This window comes from Lactuca sativa, chromosome 8, assembly GCF_002870075.4.
Source record: "Lactuca sativa cultivar Salinas chromosome 8, Lsat_Salinas_v11, whole genome shotgun sequence".
NCBI classification, from domain to species: Eukaryota; Viridiplantae; Streptophyta; class Magnoliopsida; order Asterales; family Asteraceae; genus Lactuca; species Lactuca sativa.
Genome location: NC_056630.2, coordinates 53,402,204 through 53,421,937, shown reverse-complemented (window position 1 = coordinate 53,421,937; position 19,734 = coordinate 53,402,204). Strand labels below are relative to the sequence as shown.

At 33.8% G+C, this 19,734-nt stretch overlaps 2 protein-coding genes across 2 annotated transcripts; both read right to left on the bottom strand.

Moving 5' to 3' along the window:
• Positions 1–2,488: 2,488 nt before the first annotated feature.
• Positions 2,489–3,506, bottom strand: LOC111910459 (lysine-rich arabinogalactan protein 19). The gene is made up of 2 exons (XM_023906297.3): positions 2,796–3,506; positions 2,489–2,704 (listed from the first exon to the last, which is right to left on the bottom strand). Exons 1-2 carry the CDS (start codon positions 3,399–3,401, stop codon positions 2,630–2,632), a joined length of 681 nt encoding a protein of 226 aa, XP_023762065.1. The 5' UTR covers positions 3,402–3,506; the 3' UTR covers positions 2,489–2,629.
• Positions 3,507–3,580: 74 nt separating this feature from the next.
• LOC111910458 (tRNA(adenine(34)) deaminase, chloroplastic) lies at positions 3,581–6,355 on the bottom strand. Its single transcript, XM_023906296.3, has 4 exons — positions 4,435–6,355; positions 4,259–4,346; positions 4,047–4,174; positions 3,581–3,963 (listed from the first exon to the last, which is right to left on the bottom strand). The coding sequence occupies exons 1-4, from the start codon at positions 6,042–6,044 to the stop codon at positions 3,645–3,647; spliced, it is 2,145 nt and encodes a 714-aa protein (XP_023762064.1). The 5' UTR covers positions 6,045–6,355; the 3' UTR covers positions 3,581–3,644.
• Between the last annotated feature and the right edge of the window lie 13,379 nt (positions 6,356–19,734).

The window sequence follows — 19,734 nt, the reverse complement described above, 5'->3', positions numbered from 1 at the left end:
AACATAAAAATGATCAAAGATGAATAAAACATAAAACTACTCTATTATTAGTTGGCTTGTAAAAGATATATAAGCTCATATATGATATGATAGTGTAGCATCCATAATTTTTAATACATATAATATATGTCAACGTTAAACATTTATCGTTGATACTTAATATTAAGTGTTAATTTATGTGTTGCTAAAATTGATTTGGAGGTCCATGAAAAGTGCTAGTAGGAATCAAATATGGCATGTAAGAATATACTTACCATGATGTACAAAACAACAACAAAATTAGAGAAAATGTTGAGCCATAGTGTCATTATAATAAATTCGTCCATAACATCCTCAAATTCAAAGTAAAATTTTTATTTTTAACAAGATAAAAATCATTGATTCTATTCCATCAAAAGATAATCATAGTATAAAATGTATTCCTAAAAACATCAAAGTAAAAACATAGTGTGGAAATCTCTAGTGGATGCAATGCAATCAAGTCTGATTCTTCCCCTTACTACAAGAAGTACATGAAACATCTAAAACTTAAAATTATAAACACAAAGCTTAATGAGTTTCCAAAATATCACATATCATACATATTAGTTGACCCTGCCCTAGGGGTATATTTCAAACCATGTGAATGCTATGATCCAAGCATAGTCTTACAATCACTTTCGTTGCTACAGCCCGGTTGCAGTCTTTCCTGTCATGATCCAACCAGGGTCTTCATATGCTACAGCCCATCTGTAGTCTCCATGCCATGATCCAAACATGGTCTTCCATGCAAGTCAAAAAGACAAACAAGTATTGTGATCCAACCACAGTCTTTCATACAAGTTTTGTGATCCAGCCACAGCTTTTCATACAGGTGTTGTGATCCAACCATAGTTTTTCATACAATTGTCACAAAGACAATCTAGCAACCTATATAGTACAATGAGAAGACTCGTCTGATTCTAGCAAACAAAATCCTAACAGTGCTGCTATCGTGAGCTAAATGAGCTACTTCCTCTCTGGACACGTACATCTCATACCAATAACTCTATTTAGATCTTTTCTTGATAGTAAGTATCTTGTATTTTACTTATACATTTATACTTTTCTACAAGTATTAGGGTATGTATGTTTCCAATCATAATCTCTACTTAGTCCATAGGAGGTACGTGGTTGCCTAGGTGGTGCCAAGGTGCTTAACCATGCTTAGGCAATCAATAAAGTTGTTGGAGCTGATAAATTTTTAGCATTGCGAAGAAGTCGTACATTAATATAAACTTTTTGAGGAATAATCATTGTTTTATTAGTCATATTTACATATTCTTTATGATATTAGTAATATTTGTCTATCTTATTATGATATTAGTTATATTTACTTTTCTTAATATTAATTGTTTGTAATTTAAGGTCATCCAAGTCTCTAGTCCCCGGTCAAATGAGATAGTACTGTTTATCGAATTTTCCAGCTTTCATTTTATGTTAATCGGAGACAATAACTGCAAAGAAAACGTGAATATACAAGTATTTGTATGTCAAATAAATAAATAATTTTAAAACTCTTTTGTTTAGCTTTAGAAATCAAAATCCCTTATTATTCAAATAAGAACACTAGTTTGGTAGACAAGAGTCATTATGTATTTTTGGATTTTTCTATTTGGAATATCGACTTGTATGCACCTGATTAGAGGTGCACAACCATTCGGTGTATGCCTTCTTAGGTTTTCTGAGATTAAATTTGTTTTTGTCCATACCGAAAAACGAAGCAAACCAAATTCTAGTCAATGCATACCAAACCAAATTACAATTTGGTTTGGTTTGGTTTGGTTTGGTTTGGTTTGGAACATGAGAAAACCAATTATTATGTTCAAAAATAAAATCAATAATTCCAATTTTGCAAATGTAAGATCTAAAGTTTCAAATATAAAAACATTAAATACGAACATAAAATACAAAGTTACAAACTTCTCAATATCTTCAAAGTGTTCCACATTTATAAAAGAAAGAAGTACCCATCCTAACTTCTTAAAATGTTTTCAATGTGTTCTTGCACAATGACCACGTTGTCAAGCGGATCCAATCTTGACAAATATTAATGCTTGCACAATTTAGGAATCAAATTTTGGCTATTTGGGAAAGTAGGGGTCTAACTAATAAGTATATATTTAACTTTTTTTTTTAAAAGTATAAAATTATAAATTATATAATTACTAAATCAATAAATTGATTAAACCAAATTCATAATTCGGTTTGGTATGAAACCCAAGCAAAAACCGAATTTGAAATTTGGTTTATTCTGAGTTTGATTCCTTTTTCAGCTTCCATCAGTTCCAAACCAAATAATGGTAACCCCTAATGCTCATTAGATACTGATCTGCAAAATAGGGATTTCTCATGCTCAATGTGCTCTGATTTATGTTGATATGATTTCATGAATTATAAATGAACAAATTTTTTTCTATTATAGTTGATTCAACTAAACCTAGCGATATTTTGAACCTTGTCGAAGCTGTTGAATTCCCAATTCCCAGATAGTTTGACTTGATTGAATTTGAATATCATGCGTACATTTAAAAAGAATCATAGTAAATACAAGTGGAAAATGTATTTATGTAGTTGTAGGGTAATAATAACATCAAAAATGTGGATCAAATTAACTCATGAAAACCAGTAGAACAGCGATAATGAATCCAACGCCTCCATTTTTAAACAGGGTTCTTCCATTGCTCTGTAATGAATAAATCAAATCGTCAGTTTTATGTTTTTCTTTTTAGTTTTTTTTAGATAAAAAGTGACATTTTTATAAATAAAAAAATTACCAGGTCGAGTGTTGGTGATGGTGCTGGTGCTGTATCATCAGAATCTGTGGTGGTTACCGGTGCTGGTGGGCTCTTGGCAACCGGTGCTGGTGCTGGTGCATGATGTTTCTTGTGTCTATGCCTTTTGTGCTTGTGTTTTGTAGGAGCGGGTGCCGGTGAGGGACTCATCTCCGGTGTTGGTGCTGGCGGAAGAGCAACCGGTGCCGGTGCTGGTGTTGGCGGTGGTGGAGCCGGAGCCGGTGCTGGTGGTGGAGGAGTCGGTGCCGGTGTTGGTGGTGGAGGAGTTGGTGCTGGTGTTGGTGGTGGAGGAATCGGTGCTGGTGGAGGGACAGTAGGCGGTGAAGCAACCGGCGGTGGTGTAGGGGCTGGCAATGGCGGTGGTGGAGTAGACGGAGCTGAGACCGGAGGAGCAGGTGGAGGAGGAGTCGGTGGTTGTGGTGGTGGGATAGATGGGCTAGAAACTGGGGTGGCTGGTGGTGGAAGTGGGGTGGTGGAAGGTGGCGGCACTATGGCGGGTGTAGTTGATGGTGACGTGGCAGGTGCTTGTCCTTCGGAAACCACCACCAGAAGGCAGATCAAAGCTGGAATAATAATAATCCTCAACATTTTTTTTGGTGAATTGTTGTTTTTGAATTGAAAGAATTGTTAATTTATAACACATAAAGCATGTTTAATTTCAGATGAAATCAAGAAAGTTGGTGCTACATGACCTTCATGTGGGTGGTGCATCTCATCTCAGATATGACTTAAAGATCAATCTTGATACTTTCATGATGTCAACTAACTACCTTAAAAGTAATAATAAATTAATAATCAAATGTCAAAAATTACAAAAATATTGTTTTTAATCTATAAACAAAAGATGATCTTAAAGGCATGCTGGATCTTGGATAAAAAGTCCGAATGATGATGGGAAACAGTAATAGATGTCGGCGGAATCAGTGATTCCGGTTCCGACGGAATTGGCGATTCCGGTTCCAGCGGAATTGGTGATTCTGGTACTGACTTTTTCTTTCTTCTTAATCGAAAGAAATTTTTCATGATTCCGGAACACTCTTCCGCCAACACTCCTCTTCTAACCGACATGTTTTTGTGGAACGGGTGCACAGGAGCAGACAATTTATCTATTGGTGTGGCGTCTTTTCCTTCATTCCCATCGGAAAATAGTCTGTAAAACCATGAGAAAGTTACTAAAAATGGAAATAATTAGTTGATTCTAGTTACTCCATTGTTGAAAATCATTTTGCATACCTAATCCAGCTACCATCAGCTCCTAATAGCTTATTTGGAGCTCCCCATACAAGTGTGTCAATTCTGGCTTGTAAAATTGCTCCAGCACACATGGGACATGGTTCAAGTGTTACATAAAGAGTAGTATCCTGCAATTCATTGAGAGTAAAATCAGTAATTACTTAAGATGCAACGAGTGAAAATAGTAAGTAAAAAAGAGAAAAATTAATTACCGAAAGTCTCCACGAACCAAGGATTTTTGAGGCTTCGCGTATACAAATCATCTCTGCATGAGCAGTGGAGTCATGTAATTTTTCTACCCTAAAAATTACACACATCAACTACTATACAAATATATATATTCCATCATATGAAAACAAAGATAAATTCCAAGAAAAAAAAAACTTACAAATTATATCCACGAGCTATAATTTTACCATTATGCACAAGTACAGCTCCAACAGGCACCTCCCATACATCAGCAGCTTTTTTAGCTTCCAAAAGTGCTTCCCTCATAAACATCTCATCTTCTTTTCGTTTCTTATCCTCAAAACTATACGCATCTTCCCATTCATCAAACTTGGAATCACTCAAAGACACATGAGAAGTTTTATTGGTTGGGGGGAATGGAATCGGTGATTCTTGATTACAGGGAGTGGAATCGTTATTGGAATCATGACTAGAAAACCATGCTTCGCTAGTAAGAGACAAACATGAGGAACACTTTCCGCCACCTGAGTGTGGAATGTGGGATTCCGAACGTGGAGATGAACATCGGAATCGGATTACGTCCCCGATAACTGTCAACAAGGATCTGATATTTTTCTTGACACCATCAAGAATCTCACTTGAAGATGTTATGTCATGATCTGATGATGCATCAGTCATGTGCCACATCTCATCAGAAGGCCCTTTATGACCACCATCCGTGATTCCTTCCACCATTTTCATTTCTAAACTTGGATACAATTTGTGTTTCTCAGATTTTTTTCTATGTGAAACTGATGAATTTTCACTATTTGTGACATGGGTATCCGAGATTCTTGATCTTTCTTGTGAATTCTCACTGGAAACTGTTGTTATTTTAATCAAATGGTTTGTTTTCTGATGTTTTTCTTCTTTAATATCTTTAACCATATGACAAACTTCAGTAGATATCTCTTCACAGTTCTTCATTCTACTTTCAGACATTGAAGATGTCCCACTCAAGTTAATTTTCTGAGGTTTTATCATTTCTGAAATCACTTTTAACTTCTGAGAGCTGAAAGTTGAATCAATAACACTGTTATCTTTATCTGAAAGTTTCTCGAATTGTTTACACTTCATTCTTGATCCTGATTTGTTAGCGACTCTATCAACCAATTCTCCATAATGTCCTTTTACAGTATCTTTCTTCTCCAGTATTTTCCCTTGTTCTTTATCACACCTCTGATCTCTTTTCACAACCCCAGAATCTACATTTTTCTTTTCCATATTATCACATATAAAATGATTCTTATCGATCTGTTTACACTCTTTTTCGCCACTATACTCCAAGCCCACCTCATCTGTTAATAAGCTAAGCATAACGTCTACATCATTCACATAAGCATCACTAACATTACCCAAAAACTTTTTTTTCCTCTTGTGTCCAAAACCCCTCTGTCTGTGTTTCCTTCTATCGTTGAAAGAAGAAAGCTTTTCATGGTAATAATTTCCATCAGTAAAGGAAGAAACCCCAGAGGTATTACCATAAAACTGTCTACTGCTACCATGAAAGATTAATCGTTTACTAAGTGACCATTGAATCAAAGTTGATTGGCTTAACCCTTTACATAAAAAGCTAGGGTTTATTACAGTCAATCTATTACACATTGAAATATTAGCAGCAGAATAACAGCAACAACATTTTCGTGATGAAAATAATAATGGGTTTCTTTCAAACATTTCATCGAACATGTAGGAGGCGTGATTGGATGGTAAAGATAGGAGAGGTCTAGAACTAAGCGATACATCTGGGTTGAAACAAATGGTGTGCATTATCCTTGTGTTCTAACTTCTAATGTGGTTGTGGGTGAGACAGAGAAAGAGGAAGAGAAGGAAAGGGGTTGTTACCTTGATGTTAGAAGTGACTTTTTCACGCAGAATCTTTTTCGATCGGGAATGGTGACAATACACGGGAGATAGAAAGAAAGGACGAGAGTGATAGCATGTCATGTGGACTGTGTTTTAAGGTATTTGACCTGAGGTTAAAGATGATTTGTAGTCGACTAGTTGGGAATGATGACAGTAGTTTACTGATAACGATGTCAACAATTCGTTTAGAGGTAGTTCTGCTTAACAACATTTACTCCCTCTAAAATAAACGAATTTTGTTTTTCCAGTTTCTTTTTTTAATTTATTTGTTTGACAAGTTAATAAAGTAGTTAATAAAGCTAATTTATAAGTTAACTTTTTGAAATTCCGAGTTTTTTTTTTTTTTTTTTTTTTAAATCTTTTGAATATACATATTAATTAATTATAGAAAACAATAAGTTAGTTTTTACTCAATGTAACAGTAATAACAGCTATTTCTAAATCATGACCAAGTACACATGATTGAAATAGCATTGTATTTTCATAAACATTATACTAGTTACTAAATCTAAGTTCTGAAATAAATCAAATAACATTTAATGTGTATATGATGTTTATTTGTTATAAGGTTGGGGAGTGGTTAAACACCGCCCCTTGACATTATTGGGATGGCCACACATTGTCCCACATCCTCGATATGATGAGCTCAATATATGGATTAGGCCACAACACAACTTAAAGATGAGAGAAAAAACTAAGTTTAAAAAAGTATATGTTTTTTAATTCAAAATTTCAAAATTTTAACCACTTGTCAACAAAATAAATACTAATAACTAGAGTTTTTAACCAAAACAGGGTGGTTGGAAAAAATATTTACCAATTTAGTATAGTTTCAAAAATATTTACCAAACTAGTGGTTTTCTTATTTTTCTTGTATTTTTCAGTTTTTTTACTTTTTTTTATTTGATTTTAAATATCAGTTTTTTTCTCCAACTTTTTATTGTTTTCTTTTATTTTTTCTTAAGTATCAGTTTTTTATTCTTTTTTTCAGTTTTTTTTCTTTTTGTAATATATGTTTAAAATAGTATAAAAAACAAAAAATGTATATAGTTACACGCCTTCTCGTCAATTAAAAATAAAATGTTTTAATGAATTGCACTATTATAATTGATTATTGCCAGCTATCACAAAAATAAACACCATAAAAAGTAAAGTTTTCTAGTTCCGCAAAAAATATTTTCTAATAATTATGTAATATTTCATTTTTATAATTGACGTTAAAACATCTGTGTTCAACGTATATTAAAAATGTTAAGATAACATTTTAATAAAATATACTAGTGACTGCAATTACTTATGTTATAAACTATTATAAAATGGCTTATTAAAAAATATTGTAATATTATACACTATCGGCAGTGGTAAATATCATTGCAATTACTCATTTTTTTGTGGTATTATAAGAAAATTTGTCCATAAAGTTATCCATATTTCTATGAACTATCAAATAATTGAAAATTATAAAATAATGTAACAACACATTAACACTTCATATATATATATATATATATATATATATATATATATATATATATATATATATATATATATATATATATATTTCAAATTAGAAAAATTGAAACTAAAATAATGCATTAATGAATTTATTCAAATAAAATATTGTGGATCTTTAATTTGCACATAAAATTTTATTTAGAAGACGTACATTCGCATATATTTTTAATATGTAAAAGCCTAACGGAGGAGGTAACGACCTCTATATAAATTTATTCATAAAATGTATTATCGTTAATAAGATGTTCAGTGGAATCGAAAAACTCTATTTTTTCATGGTATTTCTTTTGTGACGGGTGACAATAATCAATTATAATAGTGTTATTCATTAAATCATCTTATTTTTAATTGACGAAAATGCATGAAATTATGTATTTTGTATACTATGTTAAACATATATTTAAAAAAGGAAAAAAAAAATTGAAATAAAGAATAAAAATCTGATATTTAAAAAATTAAAAAAAAAACAATAAAAAACTTAAATAAAGAAAAAAACTGATATTTAAAATAAATAAAAACAACAAGTAAAATTGAAAAATACAAGAGAAAATGAAAAACCACTAGTTTGGTAAATATTTTTTAAAGTATACTAGATTGGTAAATATTTTTTCCTATATCTCTATTTTGGTCAAAAACTCCTAATAACTATCTTCATTTTTTATCACTTTCAACCTTTAATGTTATTTCTCTCAAAACTTCAACACTCATCTTACATCTCTCAATTTTATTTTTGCAAAAAATGTATTCCTCAAACGCTCAACTTGGTTCCTCGATTGTACCTTGGAGCACGATAGAAGATGTAGTTTGGCCGTTGCATGAGTCGATGCATTGGAGGAGCAAAAGGGTTGGCATCAACAAAAGTGGGTTATCTTTTTGGAGCAAAATCACTACATGTTTTCTCAATGAGAATTGAATCAAGATCACTATCGTACTTAAGATCAAATATACATAAAATGGAGGAACACGAACAACGTTGTTATAGAGTTTAACGCTCTATTTAATAAGGTAGATTTCCGTATATGCCCTTAGTAAACATCTAAATATCATATTTGTCCGACCTAAACTGTAAATATCATATTTGACATTCCTAAACGTTTAAAATATCAGATTTGCCCAAATATATATTTTTAATAGTTTTTAACATTTAATAATTTTTTTTATATTCCGAAACCAATAAAACTAAAATAAAAACTAGATGGACTATATTACCCTTGCATTCTAAAATGGCAGGAACTCATAAGACCAGGTATCTCTCGAAGTCTTCCTCAAGATCATCATCAATGTTAACATTTCCATCCTCCTTGCCATGTCGCCATTTTCCTTCTTCCAATCGAGTATAAACTGCATATAATTGTAATTTCGTCGTCCTCCTTCTTGCCCTTTCTCAGCTTCGATTTTGCTCTAATGTTGTTATTAGAGGAAGATTATACAACGAGTAGCAGAAGACCAAATTAACCTTATGCTTTACCTGCTTTGATGAATTCTTAACACAATCATCTTCTTAACCTCTTGCATCTTTTTGTTTTGTCTTTTCGCCATATTTCTTGTGTAATTGGCTAAAAACATCAATTTTATGGTTTTCCTTGTGAACTAATATGCAATACGCTTACATCATAGTTGACACCAACATTGTGAAATGTAATTTTTTTCTTGCTATTTTTTGGTTCAAATGTCAAAGATTGTTGTTATTTGTGATTGGTGGATGCGAGATTAGAACTAATGCTGAGTTGATGAGTTATGTGCTTCTTACGTTTATGATGAATCTAAGTCGGCGACATAGATAAAATTATGTCGAGTTTTATGAACACTGATTGTTCGAAAAAAACTCTTCAAAAAGCAACACAAATATCAATAAATTCAATTTACATTACAAAAAAAAATTTCGTTTTGATTATAGATAGTTAGTTCAAAACATAATTGTGAGTTGAATGTGTTTTTAAGAGATGAAATAATGAAAACATTGGAATTTGAAGGAGCCAACAAGATCGGTGTTGGTGTAATCCCATTCGTATAAATATAACATGTTGATTGTAATCTCATTTGTATCGCACATTATAGCACATTATATCATGAGTTGTAACGAAACATTCAAAGTTTAATTGACAAAATGCCAACAAATAACCTACTGATTGTATCCGATTGCACATATTCGATCATGCATTCTCAAAAAAAAAATAAGTTATTCATTAGTTGTAATAACGAATTTAATGTTCAATTCACAAAGAAAGGCAGAAAATTCCCTTATAATCATAGCCGATTGCAACAAAGAAGAGGCGACAAGGCAAAAAAAAAAAAAGGCCGACGCAGGTTATGATGATCGCTTAGACTCAATGTGCCATCGCAACAGGTATATGGGCTCATGTTTGTGCGGTTTCGCTTCTTGGGACTCTGGTTAAGGCTCTTCCGACAAGAGTCAACATTTTCTTGTGGAGATTGACTTTAGATCGGTTACTCTCTAGGATGAACTTCTCTAAACGTAGAATGGAGATTCTAGTCATTTCGTGTCCGGTTTGTGGTTTAGGTGGAGCATATTTTGTTCAAATATGAGTTAGCTTTGGAAGTTTGGTCTCTTGTGGCTAGATGGTGTGATGTGATTTTTCCCTCTACCAACCACCGATATAGATTGGAAGTTATCATTGTTTCGACTACTTGGATGCTTTGGAGGTATAGAAATTTGGTGGTTTTTTATGGGGACAATATTTTTTTTGAACAGCAGCAAAACTCAAATTAAGAAAAAAGTTAGCTACGAGCTAGCAAAAAAGTACAAAATTAAGGCATTATCGGATTGTGCATCCAATCAATCCAACTAGCACAAGCCTTAGAGATCCGAAAAGAAAACCAACAAAAAGACAGATCAACAATAGTATCTTACAAAAGATGCTTTTTAAACTTATTAGGGCTAAAGATGACACCATTCCTGTACGACCAAGTAACCCATAAATTCACCATACAAACCGACTCCAAGATAGGTCGATTTCTACGAATAATCAATGAAGAATGAATCCAATCAAGCATCTCTGCAACACCAGGGTGAATAGGAAACAAAACATCAAGCCACAACCCTAGTCTCCTCCAAATCTGATGAGCCACCTCACATTGGAAAAAAAAAAGATGCGAAACACTTTCTTTAACAGATTGACAAATTGGGCATATAATAGACTCTAACTCTACACCTTTATCCACTAAAACCGAACGATCAGGGATTTTATTTAACCTTAATCTCCACAAAAAAATGTTAACTTTAATTGGGACATTCCGATTCCATCTAGTCCCCACTCTACTAACCGGGAGAGAAAGAGAATTAATATTCCTTCTTATGGAACTAATAGAAAACAACCCACTTGGATCAAGACTCCAGGACCACCTGTCGGGAATGGAAGTCGACTGAATAGGAGTCAAATTTTACATAAAAACTTTGTAATTGCTCAGTTTCAACTCCTCCTCTAATGTCATGCTTCCAAGAGAAGTTCCACTCACTAGAAGTCCAGAAATCCGAGACCAACCCATCTTTCAGCAAGGATAACAAAAACAACCTATGGAATTGTGTTTTAAACAACACGCCTCCACACCACACATCCTCCCAAAACCAAACCACTAACCCATCACCCGTAACAATCGAAATTGAGTCGGATTCTAATACATTCTGACTTTCCATCTTCTTGATACAGTACAAAATTCTCTGCCAAACTCCCATACCTTCTGAAGGCCGCGGATTATGAGCCAAATCCCCAGACTCACCATGTAACCATTTAATGAGCCTCACCCATAAAGACGAATGTTCATGAAGAAACCGTCATTTCCATTTAACAAGGAGAGCCCGGTTAAACGCATCCAAACTACCAACCTATAAACCACCATTATCCCTAGAATTAAGGATAATATCCCATTTGACCCAATGAATACGTCTTTAATCTTCCTCCATACCCCAAAAAAAAAACGAGCCCTAAAAGACTCCAATAAATGGCAAACTATAACCGGCATACGAAACAAAGAAAAGAAATAAATCCCAAGGCTGCCCAAAACAGATTTAATCAGAGTTAAACGCCCACCTACGGAAAGCATTTTAGCTTTCCAATTAAAAAGTCTCTTGCGAAACCTATCCATAATCACATCCCAGCTATTGACACGACTCATAGACCCACCCACCGGAATTCCAAGGTAAGAAAAAGGAAAATTAGTTGCAGCACATCCCGTAATAGAAGCAAGAGAAGTAACTTCAGACTGATTAACACCAACACCCAACAAACTAGATTTAAAGAGATTGATCTTTAAACCCGAAACCATATAAAAACAACGAAGAATAGTGATAAGATTTCGAATATTACTCTCCTCCCATTTACCCAAAAACAAAGCATCATCAGCATAAAAAGATGAGAAATCTCTAAATTAGCCTCTTCAACCTTAACCCCACGAAAATTTCCAGAAGCAACCGCATCCTCCATGCCTATATGAAGACCCTCCATAGCAATAAGAAACAAAAATGGGAGACTAGATCACCTTGACGTAAACCTCTAAAAAGTTGAAAATCTTCAGTTGGGCTGCTATTAACAAGGATAGAAGATCTAGCATTTTTCAGTAAACCATGAATCTAAGACCGCCACCTATCACCAAAGCCCATAAACCCCATAATCTGATCCAAATAGCCACAACTAACGGAATCATACGTTTTCTCAAAGTCAACTTTAAAAATAAGAAATTTCTTATTTTTCTTTTTCCCCAAGAAATCATCTCACTAACCATAAGGGGCCCATCTAAAAATTATCGACCTTTAAGGAAAGCCGACTGCTCCACACTAATAACATCAGGTGGCACCACCGCCAAACGTTTTGCTAAAAGTTTAGCAATAATCTTGAATTGCATCCCAATAAGGCTAATAGGACGGAAATCCTTCACAAGTAACATATTCTCAACCTTAGGGATAAGAGTAATGAACGAGGAATTACAACCCACTGGAATAATAGGTTTATAAAAAAATTACTGCACAAACGCAATCACATTAGCACCCAAGATATCCCAATAATGTTTAAGAAACTGAAAGGAAAACCATCCGGGCCTAGGGCTCTATCCCCACCACAATCCCAAACCGCCGCTTAATCTCTTCTACAGTAAAAGGCCTCTCTAATCCCAAAGCATTCTCCGATGTAATAGTAGAAAACCGATTACTTTTCTCCGCCATCTGAATACCATTAAACACTTGAAACTTAGAAGAGTAAAATTTAAAAATAAAAAAATTATTTTTTACTGCCATCGGGTCCGTAACCCACTCCCCATTAACCGAGACCCCACAAACTAACATTTGACATCTTCTTTTTTCAATATACCATGGAAAAAACCAGTATTCTCATCAGCTTCAATAGACCATTTCACCTTACCTTTCTGGACCACATCTGACACCTCTTGATTTTTGATAGAAGCCAAAGACCTAAGAACATGTTTTCTTTCACTACATAAATGAATATAGGTGTCACCACTATCAATACAAATATCAATATCATGCAACCGAGACTTCAAATCAGCCTTCTGATGCTCATAGATCTCCCTAGAATGGACATGTCACTCTCGAATCCTATTCTTAGTAAACTTAAGCTTATTTTTTAACACAACAAATTTAATCCAGCTTTGATTCACCACAAACTCTGAAGCACTTGCTCGAATCATCTCATCAAAACCATCCAACAACATCCACGAACTGAAGAATCTAAAAGAGGAGGACCATAAGCAACCTTAACTTCATGTAGCAAAATAGGACAATGATCAGACCACAACTGATCCAACACTGCCACCTGTAAACCATGAAACTGATCATAAATACCCTCGGATACCAAAAATCGATCTAACTTACTAAACTTGACATTAGAAAATTCAACCCTAATAAATTTCTTCCTAATCATAGGCACATCCACACCCCTAAATCATTTATAAAATCATTAAAATCACCAGCAGAAGAAGAACAAAAAACGGATCCAAACCTCTTCTCAACACTCCTAACCACATTAAAATCACCAAAAATAACATAATTACCCCCATATATGGTAATAAAAGAAGAAATATAATTCCACATCAATCGTTTCTCTATGACATCTTGAGGAGCATAAACATTCACCATACAACATTCCATATTAAATGGCACCAAGAAACCTCAAACAATAACAACATTGCTGGTACAAACGATGCTATTTTTTTGAAACACATAAGGATCCCAAATTGATAAAATACCCCCGGATCTCCCACGAGCACTACTAAAAGCAAAATCAAAATTACAATTCCCCCATATACTTCTAACTTTGAAGATATCCAACTGAGTCATTCTAGTTTCTTGTAACCCTAAAAACGACACACCATTTTGAACACACAAAGACTTCACCCAATTCCTCTTATGACAAGAACATGTGCTACATATATTCAACAACATGCAATTCATTAAACAACTTGAATCACACCAATACTAGCCAAAATTTGTTTCACCTTATCTTTGTTACCCTCCCTATCGTAACCAAGCAACCTTCCCATTTCAACATACTGTTTCATGATATCCGAAATATCTTCAACATACGCGTAGGGTTTATTTGATATTGTTCTCATACAATTTTTATGGGGACAATATTAGGAAGAGCTCTTTGTTTGATTCCATTGCGTTTAATTTTTTTTATTTTTTATTTTTTTGACTTAAAAATCGAAATTCCAAATCCGGAGTTATTTGGAATTCTTTGTTACTTTGTCCTTGTAATTTTGTAATCTTTTTGCTCTACTGTTTTGGAAGTTTGCTGTTAAAAAAAACAACTTGTCTCGTTGTTCAACGAGAATTTACAGTAAATAACAATGGGCTCCAAAAACCAGGCTATGGCCCAGAATGAGATTCCAAATTGACGGTGTGTTGGACCAAAAGCTGTGTAAGTTCTACCTAGTGTTCAGTGGTCACAATTGTAAAAACAAATTAAATATTTCTTGACTTTTCTTTTGTTGCTCTAGATTGCTTTTTATATACAATAAAGTAAATCTGATTTCTAGATGCGTAAAACACTTATATTATGTGCTCATAATTATTACCTCTAACTCTACAAATAATATTTTCTTAGAGTTCGATTTTTCGTAGATGGAATTAGATTAAAGACTATAATTGGTCATAAAAAAAACTAGCCCATGTTTTAAATCTAGCCTTTGAAAGAACAGGCTACACAAAGTAATTACGTTTCGAAAAACCTATACTGAATGAACAAAAAAAAGTTGTATGGTAAAAAATAATTGTTGCATTTATGTTTGTTTTACATGTTAACAAAACTGAAGGGTCTGACCTATGACAGATTAATTAATTCGAAGACTATTTTACACACATTTAGATCAAATAAAAATATTATTAAAAGCTAACATGATATATGATTAGAGTTGCACAAAATCAAGTTCCAAATCGGTTTAAAAAACCAATCACACTCAGGTCAAGCCCAGAATCGAAGACTATGGCCCGTTGTAACTGGCCCAAAATCGAGTCTTGAAAAAATTGTTCATGAAAAACAAAATATTTTGTATATTTGTGAAAAACTAGTAAATGAAAAAGTTTTGGTCTTAAGTAATATAAAAGAACTACTAAAACTAATAAAACTATTTAAAAAATAAACACTAGTACACCGATCCTAAATTCGGCTTAATGGTGATATCGGTAAGTTTACAGGGTCCAACTTTGTTTTTAAAATGGAGTCTTGTATGATTTAAAAATGTATATACGTGTAAAATCATGGATTGAGGGAACTATTTTTGTATTGGTGTGTGTGAGCCAAGTCAATAAGAATGAGTCAACTTCATCAACGACTTGTAAATCACGATTTGATCTTGTGGTTCAAGTGATACCATTTTGGCTTTTTTCTAGTAAACAAAACAAAGAATTCAATAGCAGTTATTTTCGCTTTCAAAGTTCTAACATACGTGTTTTTCTTGTCCTAAAGGTTTTGTTGATGTGTGTTGTTGCTTTAAATTAATTCGATTAATGTTATATGTGTGATATAATTATCTTATAAATTAGTTTTTTTTTTGTTATTTCAAAGTTGTTATGTTGTTTAGTAGTCATAACATTTTTTAACCATATATAATAATTTATATTTTAGATGATTATATTGTAAGTGTATAAAACATAATTTGTTGTGTATGTTTAAAAAATATTGTATACTGTATATCATCCCTCATGTTTTTAAGTTTAGCAAGTAAAAACTAATATTTCAAATTATTATTTTTAAACCACTCAAATATACCCTTTATATTTAAATTCTAGCACCACGAGATCAATAGTACTCACAATTTTATTTTGTTGATGAAGTATTAATTTATATAAGGGAATTAAATTATTAAATACTTAAATGTTCAAGTAGGGATATATGTTAAAGTGAGAAAATTTGTATCAATCTCTTTCTCATCATAAATATGTTATTAAACAAACGTACGTAATTAACAAATTAAATAGAAAAACTTAAATAAAAACATTAAATAAATAAATAAATATGGTAACTATTGTGCTTTAATGGAAAAATAATGCATAAATATAAAAGTACATTTTAGTGTTCGTATTTAAGACTCTCTTTTAGTAAACACCTGAGTTTTCTACTATTCATCGCGGCTTTTAGATATTGCGATGTTTGAGAGATAGGTTCGTCTTTAGTGATGATACTAAGTGACCATTTTAAAGATGTGTTGTGCATCTTTCTCATGGTCATCTCCCGATTGAAACTTCCAATATTTTAACTTGTGACCACATTTAGGGGGCACAGAGTGGTGGGGGGTTGAGGAGTTTGGGCTGGTGGTACTGTCGGTGAGACGATTTCGTCGAAGCATTGGTACCGCAAACAAAGACTCAAACGGTTTGTTGAATCATATAAATGTTGTGGTTGTTGCATGCTTTTGTGCTTCCCCACTCTTTGACCATTTGACTTAGCAAAGTGAATAGAAATATTTTTTAACCTATATATAAAATCATCAAATCTCGATCTAATTTCATCTCATTCTTTCCCAATTCAATTTCAACATTTTTCAACAAAATGATTCAAACATCCGGAAAATAATAATGTAAAGTATCGCAGACGGTTCATCTTCATCCAAGATGAACCTAACAACATTAATTTGTTAGCTGTATTATCTCATACTACACAGGTTCTGTTTTAGAATAATTCAAATTCAAGCAACATTCATAAAAGAAACACAATCCACATAGATAGTATAGAGGTTGAACAATTACTAACTCGTCATTACTTTGCTGGTGATTCAACTTTTGCGAACAAGAAATTTCGTAGAAAGTTCCGTACGAGCAAATGTTTTTTTATGTATATTATCAATGACTCAGAAAGGAATTATCCATATTTTCAAATATCATGGGACGCAAGTAAACAAAGAAGTTTTAGTGCACTTCGAAAATGCACATCAACAGTACGTCAAATAGCATACGGAAGCACCTCGGCTCGTTAGATGAGCTATGTCATAAAGAATTTCAAGTGAAAGTCTTCAAAACTTCTTCTATGGTTTTATCCAAATGTATAACAACAAATATCTATGTTCAACATCCAATAACATTCAACTTTTGTACAAAACACACAAAGCCAAACATGGATTCCCTGGAATGTTTGGTAGCATTAACTACACATATTGGAATTGGAGGAATTGTCCAACGAAATTAAGAGGCCAATACACGAGGGGTGATCATGAGTATCTAACAATGGTACTAGAAGCGGTGGCCTCACAAGATTCATGGTTTTGGCATGCATGTTGTAACATCAGATTCCCATGTAAGAGTTTGATGCTTTGCAACAATTTAATTTTGGAGATTTTCCCGTCATCAGGGTGTGATGGAGATTAGGTTATGATGTGGTGGCGGGTGGTGCTCAAAACCCTAGATCTTGGGCTTTGGGCCCTATTTAAAGGAAGTGATGACTAGGGTTTCTCCCACCCTCAACCTCCATCGCCTCTAAAATCTAATAATAAAACCCTAGCCTCTTCTTGAGACTTTTGAGCTTATTCTCTTGTTGATTATGTGTTAGAAGAAGAAAGAGGAACTTTTTTGGTGCATGATCTCTCAAAAAAGTCAAGTCCAACATCTTGAGCTCGTTCTGGACTTTGGTAATCTCCAAGTTCTCACATTTTTTGTTCATCCATGTTAGATCTAGGAAAATGAGTTAGTTTCTTATTTATTGTGAAACTTTGAACGAGTGGCTATGATAAAGGTTGCAACTTTATCATTCCTTGAGGTCCCAAGGACAACATATGTTTCAGATCTGGATTTCTATCTTGTATTGATTCCATGTATGGGATTTGACCTCATTTTATCATCTTTTGACCTAAGTAGGTGTGTGACATGCATTAGACATGCATGTCCATAAAGTTATGATTTTTATGGTTCATTTTCGAGTGGTAAAGCCTTCTGGAGAGTTTGAGGCTTGATCTTAACAAACTAAGGACTTAATGAGAAGAATAAAGTTTTTCTAGAGACCACAGTGTGGCCAAGGGCTGGCCACGACGTGGTGGGCAAAAATATCGCGACTGTTTTGTTGTCTCGCCACCACGACGTAACCATGGGTTGGCCTCGTCGCAGTAGTGTAAAGTTGACTTTGACCGTTGAATTTTGGCTAAGTTTAACTTTAGGTCAAACATTAGGGTTTCATGCCTTAGGATGAGAATTGACCTTTAATAAAATGGATAGGTGGTTATTGTACCTGTTTTTATGTGTGACGAGCTGTAGGGCTTTCTGCTACTACTGTGATGTGAGTTTTCTCAATATACTTTGTACTACAGTATGGATCCTTTATATGATGGGATGGTTGGTATGTTGTAGGGTTTCTGATAAAGATGTAGATTTGTTATAATTACTCGTGCTTGTTTGCTTGTTGTTATATGCATATGTCGACATATTGTGGATGGGTTGAGGGTAGTCTAACTATGTGCTGAAGTCCAAAATACCTGGGCAGTCCAACTTTATGCTGAAGGCCCAAGGGAGCGGTCTAGCTTTATGTTGAAGGCTCAAGGGGGGATCCAACTTTATGCTAAAGGTCCAACCTCGTGCTGTAGGACTTGTGTGTATATGCATTATATGTGTATTGTTGTGTGAGATATTTTAAGGAACTCACTAAGCTTCGCTTACAGTTGTGGATTTTAATGTTTTGGGTACTTCCGAGGATTGTGGAAAGGCGAAGTCATGACTGTACACATCATCCAACTATCTTCATGATTTATGAGAGATGTTTTGTTATGATACTCTAATTTTTAGTTTCGTGTTGTGAAACAAATGATTTGGTGATGACGATTTTATGAAAATAACTTTTATTATTATTTTTTTAATTGAAATTTTTTTTCTATGGTTTTCGGGACGTTACACATATGATAATCAATAATAAACTGGTCTTTCAATTTAATCAGTCATTGCCGATTTAAACTAAGATTGTATTTTTTGTGCAACCTAATATGCTCATGTAACATTTAGAATGTTTATAACTTATTGTATCACTTGGCTTAAAGCAATTAAGGAGTTACGGGATTTTGATCATTTACATAATTTGGATTTAGCTCAAAAAGCTAAGGTCCAATATCCCAAAAATATGATCCAAAATTTTCATTTTTAATTTAATAAAACAGTATTCCAATACATATTCCATACAACTCAAAAGGAAATAAGTGTAGCAAACATCATATCAAATCAGAATAATATCTCTAAGGCAGAAACCATGTGGTGTGTGCGATGCAGTCATCCCAAAATCTTCCCCTTGGAACTGGAAGTACCTGGAACATGAGATGAAAATTGTAAGCACAAATCTTAGTGAGTTCCCCAATATACAACATACCCAACATACAACATATAATGAGCCCCGCCCAAATAGTGTAACGGGCCCCACCCTAACTCGCATAACGGGCCCCGCCCACATACAGTTCATATCTAAAAACAAATAATAGCATACCGGATATTCATCGGTCCCGCCCAGTAACATACTAACGCATACACATACTAGTGTCACACAGACAACGAGTAATCTAACAAAACAGATCATGGGTCGGCATTAGTGCCTTTGACCCGCTAAACATTGTGAGGAAACTCACATCGACTACTGAATCTCAC

Bases quoted from the DNA above. Each gene is read 5' to 3' on its own strand.
- LOC111910459 (XM_023906297.3), bottom strand. From the start codon at position 3,401: ATGTTGAGGATTATTATTATTCCAGCTTTGATCTGCCTTCTGGTGGTG. The intron at 2,705-2,795 runs GTAATTTTTTTA...TATTCATTACAG, and splicing joins CATCACCAACACTCGACCTG to AGCAATGGAAGAACCCTGTT.
- LOC111910458 (XM_023906296.3), bottom strand. From the start codon at position 6,044: ATGCACACCATTTGTTTCAACCCAGATGTATCGCTTAGTTCTAGACCT. The intron at 4,347-4,434 runs GTAAGTTTTTTT...TGTAATTTTTAG, and splicing joins ATAGCTCGTGGATATAATTT to GGTAGAAAAATTACATGACT. The intron at 4,175-4,258 runs GTAATTAATTTT...AATGAATTGCAG, and splicing joins TTGGTTCGTGGAGACTTTCG to GATACTACTCTTTATGTAAC.